This window comes from Tachypleus tridentatus, chromosome 7, assembly GCF_004210375.1.
Source record: "Tachypleus tridentatus isolate NWPU-2018 chromosome 7, ASM421037v1, whole genome shotgun sequence".
Classification (NCBI taxonomy): Eukaryota; Metazoa; Arthropoda; class Merostomata; order Xiphosura; family Limulidae; genus Tachypleus; species Tachypleus tridentatus.
The window spans coordinates 52,753,440-52,771,274 of NC_134831.1; the positions used below are offsets into that span (position 1 = coordinate 52,753,440).

Sequence of the window (17,835 nt, forward strand, 5' to 3'; positions counted from 1 at the left end):
GCAATTGTTTAAAGTCGCGACAATTAATAATGTATTTTGTTTATATATGTAAGAATATGTTTTCGGGTAAGTGGATTAAACAATTCGCATACAGTGACTAGAGTAAACCACGTTTCTTCGTTTGGAGACCTTTTTTCTCTCCCTTTCTACAGTATACCCCCCAACGTATTTACGGTAAGGTTACAAATTTGAAACACTGAAATTCGGGGTTCGATTGCGCATGGTAGACATAACACAGATAGCATACAGTGTAGATTTACTCCGAAAGAAATAAAAGTTATTTCATATTAGAAATGAGTAACAATTTCTGTGAGTTTCAGGAAAACAAAATCCTTAAATAAAAATTAAAACCTTTTACAATGTCTTCATTGTTTTCCCTCTAGTTTAACCAACTGAAGAATAAATTGGAAAAAGTAACGCTATTAGCTCCCAAAGTTACTCCCGTTTTGTATTTCAAAAAATCCAAACGTATTTCTAGAAGTAACAATATTATTTAACTTATTTGAATAATTAAGAATACGAGAATATTTTTTGTCTCGGAGCTTTTAATTTATATATTATTATTCGATAAATTTTTAAACTTTAGTTTTTGTATATTTCTAAATATTTTTGCAAATATAGTGTTTCATATCTACTCAATGTAGCTGGAATGTAAAGTTAAAACTCTTTAGATTTAAATTAGACATAAAATAATAGTTATTAATATTTTGGGAATGTTCGTTATATAATTAGATCATCTCAGTGGTAAGTTGAAGCTCGTTTAAGGCTATTGTACTGATAACTTAGTAATAAAGGTACAATGTTTTCAAAACAGCTTTTTTTGATATTGTGAATTATACCATTCTTTTGTCGTAATGTAAATTTTTCTGAAGGTGTGAAAGCTGAGAAATAGTGGCATTCAAACAAGCAACTGCATTTGCGATAGAATTACTTCAAAGCAATCAAGCTATCGTATATTAAATGCTCGACGTTCAGGGTTACATGTTCGAATTTCAGTCATAAGTCACTATATAAAATATTGCATTGAAATGGGTTGCAACTCTTAACACTGAAAACTTAATCTCGAAACATTACACTGAAATGTTGTTATAAGATTGTGAGGATTAGAAGTTATTTAGATTTGATCAGCTTTGCAGTTTAGTTCACATGAAGGCTAATTTATTTGAATTGTGTGCAATACAGGTGAGATAATTATGGCATTTGGTTAGTAAATGAGAACGTTCACTTTCATCTAGGGGTCCCGGTACCATAACTTCCGTATATTTTTGCTAGTGTGTATATTTTAAAAGATATGCTGGTTAGAGTATTCGACTTACAATCTGAGAGTCGCAGGTTCGAACCCCGTCCACAAACATTTCAGCCTTGCTCAGTGACGGGATTCGGACTCGTTGCTTACAGATTGCGTGTCTAACCATAAGGCCCTAACTTCAGAAGTTATTGGTGTTATGCACAAAAGTATTGAGTAAGGGTGTCTGACTAATGACTTACAGCAGTTTAATCATTATGATTTATCGGTACTTTTGATAGCTTGTTTTGTAAATCGCATTTTAGTCAGATTTTATCTTTCTTTAGTTATGATGAATCTGACATAAACAATAACTTGGACTTGCTTTGACATTTGTTAGTTAATATTACACAGTTGGTTTGACTAGACATATAATATATAAATAGGTAAGTTTATTTTTTAATCTATACTATTTATAACTATTACTACTTATAGAAATTCATTTTTTTTCTTAACTCAGTTCACTAGTTATTTTGTATTTATTCGCATGTATTAATATATTGCAATATTTTTGCTTGGAGAGAGATTGTGTATTTTTAATTTTTCTAGGGTATTTATGAAAATATGTTTAGTCATAAGAGCTTCTTGCATGTTTTGTTTGGATTTGACATTTAGCTCTTCGTTGTTTTCTCGTATTTTTAGATAAAAATTAGTAATTTGAAATTAAAATGCGTTTAAAAATATTTATCTGAAAAAGTAAATCGAATTCGTGTGTTGAACTTTTCTAAATGAAACTCTTAGAAGTCATGTTAATCTGTTTTCCTATTATTTAAATACTACGTAATGAAGAGCTCTTTTGATTTGTTTCATACATTGGGCAATCTTTGGGGTTCGGTTACATCTATATAAGAAAACATATTGCACATCACGTGAGATTTCCAAAACGTACTATCAAATATTGGTACAGCCTTTGGTCTCATGGTATCAAGGGCCTTTGACCATGAACTAAGCACCCTACTTTGAAGGAGGGACCACGTGGTGCCGCGTTCATCACACTTTAACGACCGAAGCGTGACTGCTACGCAGACATAGGAACGAGAGCGGTGACCCACGTGGAAGCATATCTTTGCGCCTATAATAACTTTTGTTGTGCTACACTTTGGTAAAAGAGAAAACTGCTCTAATTTCTCACGCCAGGAAAGGCAGAACAGCTGTAGGTTACCAGTTTGCCTGTTAAATCTAAACAAGAAGTTAACAACAGGATGCTCGGGTCGTTAGGTTGCTTATCAACAGCAATATAGTGCTCTAATCTAAAGCAAAAATTTATCATTATTACACTATTGTATTCCGTATTCGAGCAAGCGCGCCACTTGGTGGTAACGACCCAGTTGAATGCTCCAACGAAATGATAAGTTTCTGCAATTTTACAAATTATGCTTAAAACAGAAAGAAAAAAACAGCCTTGTATACTGACAGTAAAAGATTATATTGTAAAGATTTCTATGATAAAACTTCTTTTTAACCCACCACAGTGATGATGTTACGTAACGTAAGAGACGGTGCACCTTATGAAATGCTTTCGTGACTCATTCTTGAAGGAAATTATAAAGTGTATTTTACATTTTCAATAAAACGTTATCGGTGAAACACAAGCATGCCAAATATATGTAAAGAAAAAATGCATAACTTGTATAACGTTGTGCGCGTGTGATTTTCTATAGCGATTTTTAATATTGTTATCAGTTTGATTAGGTGTAGCTATCAGTGCTAAACTTGTGTGCGTATGTATATACAATATTTTTAAACACAACTTTGTTTGAATATGACAGTATACGTACAAAGCGAATGTGAAAATATCGTATTTTAAAAGTATGTTGTATCATTAATTATGCCGAAGCGTAAAATTTTACAAAGAAAATTAATATATTGTTAGCTGAAATTGTTTTTTGTTATCTAAACGTTATCTGAGATACCATCGAGACGAGCGAGTAGTGTGTTCATGTGTAGTTTTCGATAACATAATTGTATCATAATAGACGCGTGTGTGTGGTACATGGGATTTATACGTACGAGTCCCTTAGGAAAACAAGTAAACAAGACTTGTGTTAACAAGCACACATAGGTATTTATTATGATACATGAGTCAAAGGTAAACCTTATCATAGATATGGTTATCTTTAATTTGTATTATGGTTAAAGAGCGGATAGGATGCTTTCATTTCACATGAAGTTGTTCTCTTTCCGTCATGCGCATGCGCGCGCACACAGAAACAATGTATTTCTACAGTGATGTCGCGAAACCCACTTGTTGAGAAATTTATATGCAAAAACGGCTCGTTTGGGTTGAGAAAATATTTTACATAGAAGAGCGAACAACGTTTCGACCTTCTTCGGTCATCGTCAGGTTCACGAAGAAAGAGGTAACTGACCGGAACTGACCACATGTTTGAAAGGGATTGTGTAACTGAGTGTCGGAATGTAGAGGGCGGTATTAGATGTTTGAATATATAATTTTATTTATTTTATTATATTAATATAGGTATAAAGGCGTTCCTTTATATTGGTTTATTTTGGGTTTAAGTTGTTGTATAAGTAAGGCTTCTTTAATTTTGCATTTGTTTATGTTTGTTTCTTTATTTAGTATTTGAGTGTTTTCTATGGTTATGTTGTATTTATTTGACTTGCAGTGTTCGAAAACGTGTGAAGGTGACTTTTTATGTTCTTTGAATCTGGTTTCCATTTTTCTACTTGTTTCTCTAATATAGAAGTCGTGGCAGTTATCACATTGTATTTTGTAAATAATGTTGGTGTGGTGTTTGTCAGTGTAGCTTTTACATAGTATAGACCTCAGTTTTGTGCCTTGTATTTCTACAGTTGAGGGAGCTTTTTAACTATGAGAGCTAGGGCATTGTTTTCAGGTTTCGGTTCTTCTTTAATGACCTCTGCAGACATTTTTCTATTAAAAGTCTGGGTTTGAGTTTGCTAACGTGAAGTAATGAAATATAATAGGCATAGTAATACTTCATGGATGATAATTGATGTGAGTCTTTCATAATTTAATCTTTGGTTAGGACGAGAATATTCAGAAAATGATTAATTAACCTTCACACGGAGTTCTGAATTTAAGCGTTAATAAGATATCTTTAAAAAATAAACAAAACAAAAATCTTTCGCTCAGGATATTCATATTTTGCTTACAAATTACTTTGTATCACCTCTTTGTATGATGAACAATGGGGAGCCACAAGGCTTAAATGTCACTTGCCAAAGTCTTGATTTTGTTACAGTTTTTACTGTTGATTGTAACCGGCTTTTCTCCTTAACAACTGCGCATAACTCGAGAGATCATTATTGTAGAAGCTTTGTAGTACAATATACTGACATTTATTCTTGGTACATTGATTAAGGCCTTAAATCTTTCGTCTGCAGATTTCTTTTTATATAAGTTGTAAATAATTTATTTAATACTAATGGCGTTTAATGAGCCGCGCTGGTCTTATTTGCTAATAGTAATACGTTATTTACTGTATTGTTACATTGTCGATATGTTGACACTGAGTTGAATCCTGAACGTACAATAAAAGATTACAATAAACTTTCAAGAAAATTTTCGGTAAAAATATAGCTAACGTGCACACAGTACATGAAAAAGACCGGAAATATGGCTTTACCAATAGAGTAAGTGCAAGAAAAAAAAATACACTGTACGAGTTGTTGTTTTTTTTGTTAGAGTGGAGTGCTACTTCGAATTGCATTGGAAACTCCTGTTCATTTCCATTCTCTTATGTTTCATTATCCGTGTCTTTAGTACAAAATTATGGTCTTGTGCGTAAACCATTTTTCGTATTCAGCAGAGAGCTGCTTCTTGACAAAATACGTATCTTACAGGATTTTCGTTTACCTTGCACGTGGTTTTCATCATCGTGATGACAGCGTGATCACGTGACAATCACCAAGTGTAGTTACACATTTCCCGTTATGTCGTCAAGTTGGGGAAAAACAGTGTTGTCTTTGTGTAGTTGAAAGCTAAGAAACATTTTTACTCGCGGAGGTATTGTCTACTTCTTATTAACATGGTTAAACTTTTATATCGCGTGTAAAAGTAATGTCAAACGAGATAAAGTAAAATTGGTAAAAAAAAGCAAAATTTTAAGGATTGTATTAAATTTTCTAAACGTCAAAAACTACGAGTACAAAATTAGTTATAATTGTAAATTGATGTAACATGTCAGTGAAGGATTTTGTATTACCAAATAATGATTTAACGTTTCATTCTTCAGTGTGTATTTAATTTGATTGCATTTCATGGCAAAATGATGAAGAAAGGTCAACCTTTCGATAGCCCTTGTTATAGTTTATTACTTTCGTCTCGGAATTTTGAGATCACGTTTTAAAATAATGCATATAACTAAAGAACCATTAACTAAAGGTTTAACATTTGTTTTAATCAGGAAAATGGATCACACATAATGTCACATTATTTTATCTTTCACGTTAGTACAAACATGTAACTGCGAGTAGTTTTTAATTATTCGTTATCCAAGTAGCAATAACATGCTACGTAATACTGACATATTGTACGTCACATATGCAAATAACGACCTTAGATAAAATTTGTGTGAACTGTAGTGAAAATAACGGGGAATATAACAAAGTCATCTACAATGCATCTACTATATTCAATGTCTAACGTAGTTTGCTTTATATCCCAGTGCTCTTCAGACCAGTTGGGATACGACGGCAGCAGTGATCGAGACGGTAATGAGCCCGGCATGGTCAGATAGTTAGGGGCCTCGACTCGCAATCTGAGTGTCGCTGGTTCGATTCCCTCTTACACCAAACATGCTTATCCTTTCAGCCATGGGGGCGTTATATGGTTATGACCAATTCTACTTTTCGTTGGTAAAAGAGAAGCCCAACAGTTGATGGCGGGTGGTGATTAATAGCTGCCTTCGCTCTAGTTTTTTACTGCTAAATTGGGGACAGCTAGCGCAGATAGCCCTTGTGTAGCTTTGAGCAAAATTCAAAACAAAAACAAGACAGTAAAGGTTTGGCCAAAAAAAGAATTGAAAGTATATTTTGTTTTATGCAACATCATGGTTCAAGTTGAACAAAAAATGTGGCCTGGCTAACTAATAAATGAGTAATTGCCATAAAATTCTTATCAGTATTATAGGCGTAGCTGCCAGTTTTGATTTCATTTCTTTAAGTTGACATGCTTAGTCCTTAACAATCATACAATTTTTAAACCAAATAGAAACCACATATAGAGATGATAGGTATAATTGAAAGAATACTATTCGGAAGACAATACGTGAATACAGTATTTCTACATATTAAAAACAAATTAATTTCCATTGAAATAAAAATTAAATAAGTAAAATTAAACAATTAAAACAAGGGATCTGGGATAGTTGCTGTTCAAAGCTAAATGAATATACTGACTCCAAGAAATTTTGTACACATTGTAAAAGATTCACAAACAGTCAAGACTTGCAAATATCTGACATTATATTACAATAAAAAGTAGATTACAGAAATAAAAAATAGGAACATTTAAAGACCAATTAAACAAATATTTTAAAACACATCAATAAACAGATACAAATAATCATCTCTACAATAAAGTAAATGCACAAAAATCAAGACTTGTACATACCAACATTTCTGGCTACTACAATAATTCAAAATAATAATTATGATCCAGAAAAAAAACAATTATAAACACAGTTGCAAATACCTGAGGTTTTACTATCCATAATGCAAACAAAACACCAAAGCACCAGGAAAACATAAAATACAAATAATACTGTTAAGAAAGATGCTCTGAGAATGTTTGATCACTTTACAATTTTATTTATTCTTTCCCAAAATTCAGGATCCATCACCTCTTTTAAGAAGCAATAAAATGTACTTATATTCTTGAAGGAAGGAAAACCAACAAATAAACAGAAAAAATTATAGGCCGATCCATTTAACTTGTTGTCTAGGTAGAATTTTATAGAAAATAATTAGCAATAGTATCTCAAATGATTTTAAAGATTATATCATAATTACCTGAAGTTCAAAATGGTTTAAGAGAATTTCAGCAAACAACTGATAATTTAGTTAGACTTACTGAAACTGTAATAGATAGCTTTAACCATAAGAAATGCACTGTCATTTACTTTCTCAATATCAAGAAAGCAGTTGACATTGTATGGTACAGTGGTTTAAGTTTCAAATTAAAAGAAATGGAATTATGAACAAGAGATATTTGCTGGTTATCCAAGTTTCTTGACAACAAAAATGTTAAGTAAACATTAAGGGCACCTACTTGGAATACTTTACTCTAGAGGCAGGTAGGTGTTCCTCAGGAAGGGGTACTTAGCACTATTCTGTACATCAAATGCCTTTAATCTCAATAACATAAAACTAAATTCAGTCCACTTTTACTCTTAGGTGAAGCTGTAGTGAAAAATGTCAGACAAATAGCTCACTTATGTTTTTTCCATAAGCTTGTACAAAAAAAATTGTCAAATCTGAGTGGTTTTTGTTTTGATAAGTGTGTACATATGATTTATACTGCAGCCAAATTTGACAATTATAAATTGTAAAGATGTGTCAGAGTTCCAAATTTAAACAAAAATTGTTTACTGCAAATTATAATATAGAGCTTGAAAAACACAAATGGATTATGTAATTGTGGCATATGCTTATTGTAGGTTTATTAACTTAAGTTTTTGTATTGGTAGCTACATGCACATGAAAACTACTGTAAATGATTGTATGCCAGGTGAGAGACTAAACAGTTATTACAATAACATTTTCTCTGTGTTTGTGAACAAAATAAAAGTTTTTTGTAAAGTTGGTTTGCTTCCAGTTGGTACTTCCTTATTCTTTGAGTCAGTTAAATTTGTATAATTAGATTCCATTTTGTTTTGAAACATGGCTTAGAGACAAGCATTTTGTGTGTGTGTGTGTGTGTAATATATTTGTTTATTATATATATATATAATACTGGGTGGGCCCGTAGAACGTAGTGTCGCATATTATGCAGCGAGAATGAGGGACAGCACACGGATACGGATACACTAGATAAATAAGATATGTGGATGGGTAGGGACTTACGGGCCACCCTATATATATATATAATAGAGACAGAGATAAATGTGTATATAGGTGGGAAGTAAGGTTGTGTTAAGTTAAAATGGGTTAATAGTCAGATAACTATATAAAACTTAAGCAAATGCCTAGATGGATGAAACATGGCATACTAATTTTATGTGCACTTTGTTTCAAAGTTAGTTTTATTATTTCAGTACAAAGAATATCTATTGGCACCTTTCTTACTACCCAAAAATAGCCCAGGAGGTGATGAACCTAACAAATATTTTGCTGCATGCCATTGTTTGTTTATATTGGCACCAGTTTCATTGTAATCACATGTATGATGTTGATTCTTTTGTAACAATGTTATTCAGCAGACAGATGGTGGGTGTAACCCTTACTCCCCCTACAAAAAGAGGGGGAGAGAAAGAAAAACTGCATAAATTTCAATTCAGCAGTTACTGAGTGTTTTTTTTTTGTTTAAAGCTTAGTAGTTTGTAGTATACTACAAATAAGCACTATACATGTATGCTTTGTCATACAGTGACTTGTGTAATGCCCATGAACTCAGATTTTTTTTTTTTTTTAAGTGGTGCTGTACAATGTTATCCTGTGTTTCTTGTGTGTGTAACTTAGTGTTGTGTCCAGACTTTCCATAATAATAATAATAGTGTCAATGCCTGTATATATTTGTTCTACATATAATGCTTCAACCCACTTGCATCTGCAGTAAATAACCCAAAATACTATATATATTCTAAGGATGTTTTTAAATTTTGCAAACAGATAAAATACCAGACTGTACCTGGTCTTGAATAGTCTGTAATTTTTTACTCCCAGCAATGGATCTAAATAGCTATCTTTAATATCAAGAGAAGACAGTAACTAACTGTTTCCATTGAAATTTAATAGAGTAATGCAATACTAGAACATACATGGTACCAAAGGCAAAAGTTACTATATGATTGTTACAGTTAGAACCAATGCTGTAACATGTAATACTAAATTAAAATATTTGTAAAACAAATGAAAGCAATTATTGTTTGTTAGTCTGTGTGTATATAGAAGCTATAATCCTATCAAACTATAAACACATTGGTATAACCTGCAAGTGGGCAAAATGTCAGCACCACGAACTAGTACTAGTAAAAATATATAATAAGAAAATAGTCACAACTGCATTCAAATTATGTAGAACAAAAAAAAAAAGGAATTTATGCACTTGTAGAATAGCTTCATTAAATAAGTTTTGAAGACAACCTAAGGCATTGAGAATATCCCGTTTCTTTAGTTAAATGTATATGCTTTACTCTGAAAATGTCTTGATTAGAGAAGAAACATACTGTATGAGATGATGTTAATGAATTAATGTTCTGTTACCTGTTTTAAACTTTTTTGTTATTTTAAAGGTTCTTTACACCAGCTAGATTAATAGACTGTACTAAGTTAATCTTACGAGTTTCAAGGAAATACCTATATACCAAAATGTTGGTTTTATTATGATTATTTTATTTGTTTGTGAACTTTTTTTATGGATGGATGACACTGAATTATCTTTGCATTAAAAATTGTAATAGGTGATAAAATAGAAGCCTAATAGTAAGACTAATATCATATAGTTTGTACAGAGGAATACATGCAGTTATACTTGTTTATATTTTATTTGCAATAGATCCAAAACTTGAATTCTATCATTATGAAATTGCTTATCCACGAGTCTTCTCTACAGATGGCAGGGAAAAGAGAGAGATCAGGAGCAAGGTAAATTTATCATTTCCTTTCCAAATAAAGAAGAAATAATTGAGGATAGAATGAGGAGAAAAGATTTTAAGAGCAATATTCACATTAATTGGTTTACACAAGAGTTTTCACTTATAAAATCAACAAAAAACAAAAATTTAAGACATGCTGATGTTTTAAATAAATCAAAAGTTTAGGTACATAAACTGCAGGTATCTCGGAGTGTCCACAATGTGTTAGCTGTTATATTATTATAAAATCCTACTTGTAATGTTACAGAACTTAATTATAATTCATTCTTGTTGCTGTACATGGCACATCAAAGATATTGAAAAGAGGTCTGAGACTGGAAAAGGTTTGGGAGCTGCTGATGTTGAGTACTTCTTAATTTTATTAAATTAAGAATTCTTAAATGAAAAAGGGTTATTAAGAGTATATAATATTGATGTTTTCACTTAGTTTTTGTTCTTAAATGAAAACATATTTAAAATTTATTTCCATATTCAAATGGTAATTTAAAACGTTTTAGAGGGTATATTCTGCTGCCTTTGTTAATAATTGTTTAAAAAGTATTTTAAAGGATGTATGCTTCTACTTGTATTTAAGATAATCATCTTTTAAGAAAATGCATCTAGGGATGTGCTTGCTTTAACACTGAGATTTGATATGATGTAGGAAGTTTATTGTAAGGTTTGTCTTTGTAAGGATTATAACGAATTTTAGAGGGGAATTAAAAAAAAAAAAGCTTCTAGTGCATGCATTTATGACAAATGTTTGAACTCATAAAGGCTAGGAAGTGTTGTTTTTTTTTTTAACTTATTGTGGCATTTCAAAGGACAGGCAACAATATCGATAATATTCACGTGTGCAAAGAGGTTTTGATATCTGCAATTTCTTCTGTGAAATAAAACAAGTCTCTACTTTCCTGAATGCTTGTGTTTGTGATCATTACTTAAGTGGTTTAGCACAGCTGCAAGACAGTATATACTCCAATACATAAATGCCTTCTCTCATACTACCAGCTGTTACTAGACTGCCAGGGTTTCTTCCTTTGCCTATCTGAGCATTGGTCTGTATTTTTTTCTCACTTGCTCCAGTCTTTTGTACCCCTCTTCATTGCCCTTGATGATATTTACCTCATTACACTACATTTACATCAATATGTTTTTTGTCCTGGTACTGTATATAAGGAGATCATTCAAATAATGTTATTTTTTCTTGACAAGGCATAACTTATCAGTTTCCAAATATTTTGATTGTTTGACTGTTATCTATGTTACGTAGTCAATTTTTGTTATAGTAATTTATAATAAATATATTTTTAAAAATGATGATAATAAAACAACAACAAAAAAAAGAAAACATTTTTATTCTGATTAGCAAACCAATTTATGGCAGGAAGTACATAGGCAAATCAGGTCTCTCCTATCCCTCTTGGTTGAGACTGTTGGCGATCTTATTTGTAGTGAGATGGAGACGTATATTCAGATCCGTAATAGTCTTTCAAGGGGCTCTGATGCTACAATTAAGGGTTATTCTTGACACATTGGAGAGAATTCTGATTTGATTTTTCCTGTGCCTTTTAGTCTGTTAGCTTTTTATAGCCCTCCTTCACTTTGCAAGTTTGTAGCACTGGGGTACAGGGTTTCATTTCTTTGGGTAAATGTGGCAGATGACCCAATTTTGCTTTGCTCTAATTAAACAACCTTATCTTACAAAAGGTTGTTGCAATCAACAGTAATCAATATACTCTTTAAAGAAAAATAAAAATTAAAAATTAGCTTTGTAATTAGCTGCTTTTGACTTGATTTCTTCTTTTGACTCTTCAAATTTATGTGATGCTTTGGGCTTTCTCTACCAGGTTGCTTTTAATCCTACTCCTTACCTAATGGTTGAAAGTAAATTAGTGGCTTTTCTCTCCATCTACAGATATTGTGGCTCATGCTGGAAAGTTTACTTTTTATTTACATGAATGGACAGTTATGCCTTATCTAAGGCATTATCAGAACTTCATGATTTTAGCCTACTACTGCCAGGTGGTAGCATTTTCTGACTCTGAAATAATACTTTTGCTTCTCGAACATTATATATCAAAGTGGTTTGCAGCCTTCAGGCTGCTTTCTCATTCTCTCTACATTCTCAGACCAGTTGTTCTTACCCAAGACACTGTCAGACAGAAAAGGTATTAAAGTATTTTTCACCTTTTCATCTGATCACTATTTCTGATTTGTATGTCCAATCAGCTTTTAATCATGGTCATGTTAAATTAGGGTCTTGATGGTTTTGTTGTCTGCTCTAATGCCTTTAGAGATGCTAGAGTACAACATTTCTTCTGGGCTCTCTTTGAAGGTGAAGATTCTTTGGAAAGTTATGCCTAATTAGATTTGTTACATACTTATGTCATTAATGGCCTGGTCATATTGCCCACTGAAGATCAGTGTGCTGACTAGTATGTTGACCTCCCCAGTACTTTTATCTGACACTGTTTGCCTGATCCAGCAGTCTGTTCATTTGAGTTTTTCCTACTACCTGTAGCTATTTTAAATATTTCAGCTAGATTATATAGAGGGGTGAATATTTTCTTTTATACCTTTCAGGGTTCCTTCTCTGTGGCAAGTGTTGCCCATACAGGTGTGCTTTTACCAAACCAATTTTGCACTTGCAACCACTAATTCAATATGCTTTATACAGATTGCAACAGGTTCATAATACTGGTTCAGATTTGATGCTCCACTATCTGGTTGGAGTGCGCGTGGCCCATTTGTTTGGCCAATATAGATTAAGAACATTGTCCAGGGAGGAGGGTTCATTATTGCCTGAATTTCAAATATGGAATGGTCCCATCCTGGGCCCAGTTATTCCATGTCCTCCCCATAATTCTGAGGGCCATATGAAATGTATCTTTCTCACACAGTTGGGGAGTCAAGATGCTTGCTTATAATTCCAGACCCGATGAGTTATGTTCCCTATGGTTGAGTAAGGCATACATGATCTTGTAATTTTGAGCCTGGGGTATTGCCTTTTAGGTGGAGAACTCTTGTCAACTTCAGTGTTGCTCACTTTCTTTTTCTGATCCCAATAGCTTGGAATGCATCACATTATGGCTACAGGTTGGGATTCACTCATAAGTAAATATAGGTATAATGTTTTTCCAACTACCTTAGCTACGACCCCTTAACCCTGAGTAGTGGTCACTTACATACAGTTTTAACTATGAAATTAAGGAATTAAGTTCAAGATGAAGAGCATACCTGTTCTGGACTTAGTGCAGTTTTTCCATTAGGATGCAAATCATTATTTGATACACCCATAATCTATACAGATGCTTTTTGTATGGATAATGCTCTCACTAGCCTCTTCATCTTCTCAATGTAGGATTCTATCTATAAGTGGAAGTGGAGGTATGAATGTATTGGAAGTTAACAATTTCCTAAATTAAACATATTTCCATTAATACTTACCTTTTGCCCATCCTCTCCACTGAGAGCTGGTGTTCAAGACTGGGATGGAATCAGTCTTTAAAATAACATTATCTGAATGAGGTACCTTTATGCAGTATCAGGATAGAGGGTGCACTTATGTAGGTGGAGAAGGTCATGAGACAAATATCACCAAATGCTATTAATTAATTAATTGGGGTATAAAAGACTGTAGCGAGTAAAACCAAACAAACCAATGTTTAGATGGATAAAGGAAGAAACCCTGGAAGTCTGGTAACAGCTGTAAGTTTGAAAAGAGGAAAGTACTATTAATGTAAAGGTGTAATGAAACCAGGTAGCCCATGAAGCTTTGGCTACATGTTATTACAAGAACAAAATATTTTTATAATTAAATTAAACCTACATAAATATGTTTGACTTTCTTTTTATGTTGGGTTTCTGATAGAAACCAGCACATCTTTTCTTAATGCAGCATTCATATGCTAGATTCCCTAATAATAAAAATAAAAAACTCAGACATGATAACCACATTAAAACTATTATAAACCATGTTTATACAATGTTTGAATATTCACCATGAGGAATTCTAATAATGCATTGAATGTTTATATATGTGATTTATCATAAACAGAAAAATATTCTATTTTGCTACATTCTATATGCTTATATTTTTCTATTACATGTTGAACATACAAGTCTTTTAGCTACTCCTAGATATCAAGTAAAGTTGTACTTAAGTAAAAAAAAACACCTAGGTATTTCTGTAGTGTAGGAAAAAGGGTTAATGAAAGCAAGCTGAAAAGTTACCTTGAGAAACTAGGATAAAATGTATATTTTGAATATGTATTATGAATACAAATTACTTGTTATAAGGTCCAGAAAATGAATATTTGAATTTAAGTCTGGTGTTTAAGTAAAACCCTCTACAAATTCTTGCAGTGCTGTTATTCCACTTATATTTTTACAAGTGCATCTACGTGAACATATATTACAAAATTCTACAAGCTTCATCCAAAATATACCTCTTTTTAGCTGTTGGGCTTGTTAAATTTTCACATATTGCTTTTGTTACTAATATGTTCTTCTTGCAAATTCATAGAATGCATCACACTGTAAATGGTGATGGCTCTTGAACGTTATATAGACTTTATGTAACTTGTATCTTGAGACTAAAATAAATCAAGAGACCTCATATTTGAAAAATGTAATATCTTGTTAACAGTTTTCTATGACTGTTTTCCATATCTTACCCTTTGTATTTTCCAAGTTAATCTCTTTGCATATAATTAGGACATACATTCCAGTCAATTTCTACTAAACCAATTTCACCATATGAAGGCAAACTGTGTCTCATAACAACTGGTTAACCTGAAAATGACTTAGAAAGGTTGAAACATTCTCTGCTTATCAATAAAAGTTAATATCCATACCAGCCATTCTGAGATGCATTTTTATTTCAAGTGGGTTTCTCATCATCAAGTATGAAGGTAAAGTGTCACTTTAATTTTGTTTTTTAAATGAGATTTAAGATACTTTGTAATTTTATGCACTACATATGGTAAAAAATGAAATGCATTTGAAAGAAAAAATACATAAAATTGTTACTTCGTATACAGAATTGGGTGGCTATAAAAGAGTTTGGAGGCCGTAATGTAAAAAAAGCACTTGCACTACTGTAATTCTTTTCTAGAATAAAAACTCGTTTTTATTTGGGGGTTAATATTTTGTACATAAGCTGAAAGAAAATATCAAACTCATATTTTTTTGTTCAAAACCAATACGACTTAGAAAGTAGAGTGTAAGCACATATAATAACTTTGTATACATTATCTATCATCTAGATAGCTTGTCTCTGGAATTGTGCATCACAATTACATTTTTAATGTTTTCTGTTTTATATTCAGTGTATACAAACTCTGTATAATATGGGTTTTCCTTCCAAAGCTGGTAATTTTTAATATACTGTAAAAAAACCTAATAGTAAACTATTAGGTTATTCTAATAATCATTTCTCAAACTATGATAAACAGATTGAAAATATAGTATATTATGATGTTTTCTTAGATCTTTCATCCACCATGCTTAAATAACAATCATCTGAGGTGAGCAAAATATATTAAACAAATCATGGTAATTTTATCTATTTTTAAATTGTATTTTAGTTAAGTAATTAGTAAAGTTTTTTCTTTAATATAGGAATTCTGATAGAAAAAAAACACTTCCTTAATTTTGTAGAAAAACTACATTTTTTTTTTATACAGGGTTTCTACAGTAGAAAATGGCACACCTCTCCTTAATACAGAATTTATAGTAGAAAATAACGTACTTTCTCTGTTACAGAGTTTGTTGTTTCTAACAGTAGTTCACTCATTTATATTTGTTGGGGTTAAGAAATTTTAAGCAAATTAGCTTTCAACCATTCTGGCCTTACACTCATAATTTGTTTAATGTTTATTCATTGGTTTCGTTTTATCGTTTCTTCAAAACATGTTTAATTCATTCCTTGATGAGTAATGTTATAAAGTGGTCTGTTGCTGTGAGGTTTAAAGAGTATAGTATATACACTATATTTTGATATATTTTCTATGATTTTAGTAATCTCATTATTGTTACAAATATGCCTCTTGGTTTTTTAATAGAGCATTATATTATTCATAATTTCTATTAAGTGTTGAAGTAAGTACTATTTGAAAGGGTTTTTGTGGTATTTAGGGTATCTAATTGACTGAGGCTAGTTATAGTGGTTTTATATTAAATGTAATTTAGTTCCGTTCCCTTAAGGTAACCTTTACTTTATATACAAGTCAGATAGGGTTGTCTTATTTCTTCTGTTGTTCTAGTTTGAATTTTATTAATCTTTTGGTTAATATAGTTTTACACTATACTGTCTCTTGAAGCAATACTATTTGTATGCACTTTGTCTATAGTAAATTGTGTATGCATAGTCTGTATCTACAGTTGAAAGCTACTATGACTCATTTTCATAGGCATGCTAGTGTAAGTACTCTGTTTTGACACTGAGCCAAATAAGGCTTGACTAATACTAGAGTAGCCGTCTTACTGTCACAGAAAATAAGGGCTGTATTCTCTATAAAACTTTAATTTGTTTTCTTTGGATTTTGTATTTGCCTGCAAATTTTGGTTATATGTACTAGTATCAAATGGTATTACTTTAAACCTGTTATATATCCTTTAACACTGCAGCATATGGAATGGCTTATAGAATGGCTCTGAATGTTGTTTTTTTATTACAAGCTGGTAGCTCCATCGTCTATTGGCTGATATATCTAATTACAGTTTTGAACTTGGAAAGTGAAACCTTTTCTATTGATGTATTTGACCAAGCCCAAGATCTCGTAGATTAATTTACTCTAATCCTGCCTAAAAGGATTTCAATATGAAGGTAGACTGGTAGAGATTCTGATGAATCGTAAAATTAAATAAGTGAACTCACCCACGTTTGGTATTGCTGGTGCACAATAATATAGTTAATAAAAATAGAAACAAATATTTGGTAGATTAATTTACTCCATTCCTGCCTAAAATAATTTAACGTGCGAAGCAGCACACGAGGTTTCCCTCGTGTGTTTCTTTTCTTGACTTATTCTTCCCTTCCTGGGAGTGCATTTGAGATTTTATACGTTTATAAATAAATTACTGTTGCTGTATTTTATCATATACGTATATTAAAACCATTCTTATAACAGAAAATGGAATTAAAGTAGTGTTGTATTTAAGGTTTTAATTTCATGGCATATTCAAAGATAAACTAATTTTGTTAAATGCTTATGAACTGCATTTTTTTTCTTTTGCTACTTTGTGTTATCGATTCGATTTCATACTTGTAAACTTATTAAAACGTTTATGGAAAATTTTCAGCGAGTTAATATTCAGACAAATGAAAATCTATTAATATTTAAATTTAAAAATGACGATTTTGGAAAATATTATTAATATATCTTACTCCATCATGTTTAAAGTTGAAATGTTACTAAGAGATATCGGTGTATTTTTAGCTTGTATAAATGGTATTTTGTTTCACTCTGCAACGTATCACCTACTTTAGTCTCAGCAATTAAAATGGTTTACTTACACTATTACAGTTACATTACTATTTTTATTATTCTTTGAATATATTAAATGATACTTTGTTAAAAGTTCATTAATATATAAATTAAATATCGATGAATAATACAGTGATGTAACTCCGTTGACCTGAATAACAAACATGGAGTTGACGTTCTGTCACCATTCTCAGTGTAGATTACTATTTAACTGTTTTCTCTTGTAGTGAATTGGCTTGTCAGTGTCGACCTTCGTAATTCACCGTGAATGCTACAA

The 17,835-nt window shown here is 31.8% G+C and overlaps 1 protein-coding gene across 1 annotated transcript in view; it reads left to right on the forward strand.

Annotated features, from left to right (window-relative positions):
- Positions 1-17,835, forward strand: part of LOC143255661 (disintegrin and metalloproteinase domain-containing protein 12-like) — a 95,637-nt gene that overhangs the window by 16,695 nt on the left and 61,107 nt on the right. Inside the window, exon 2 of the mRNA XM_076511688.1 lies at positions 9,987-10,075. Within this exon, the coding sequence (XP_076367803.1) occupies positions 9,987-10,075 (89 nt within the window). The remainder of the gene's footprint in view (positions 1-9,986; positions 10,076-17,835) is intronic.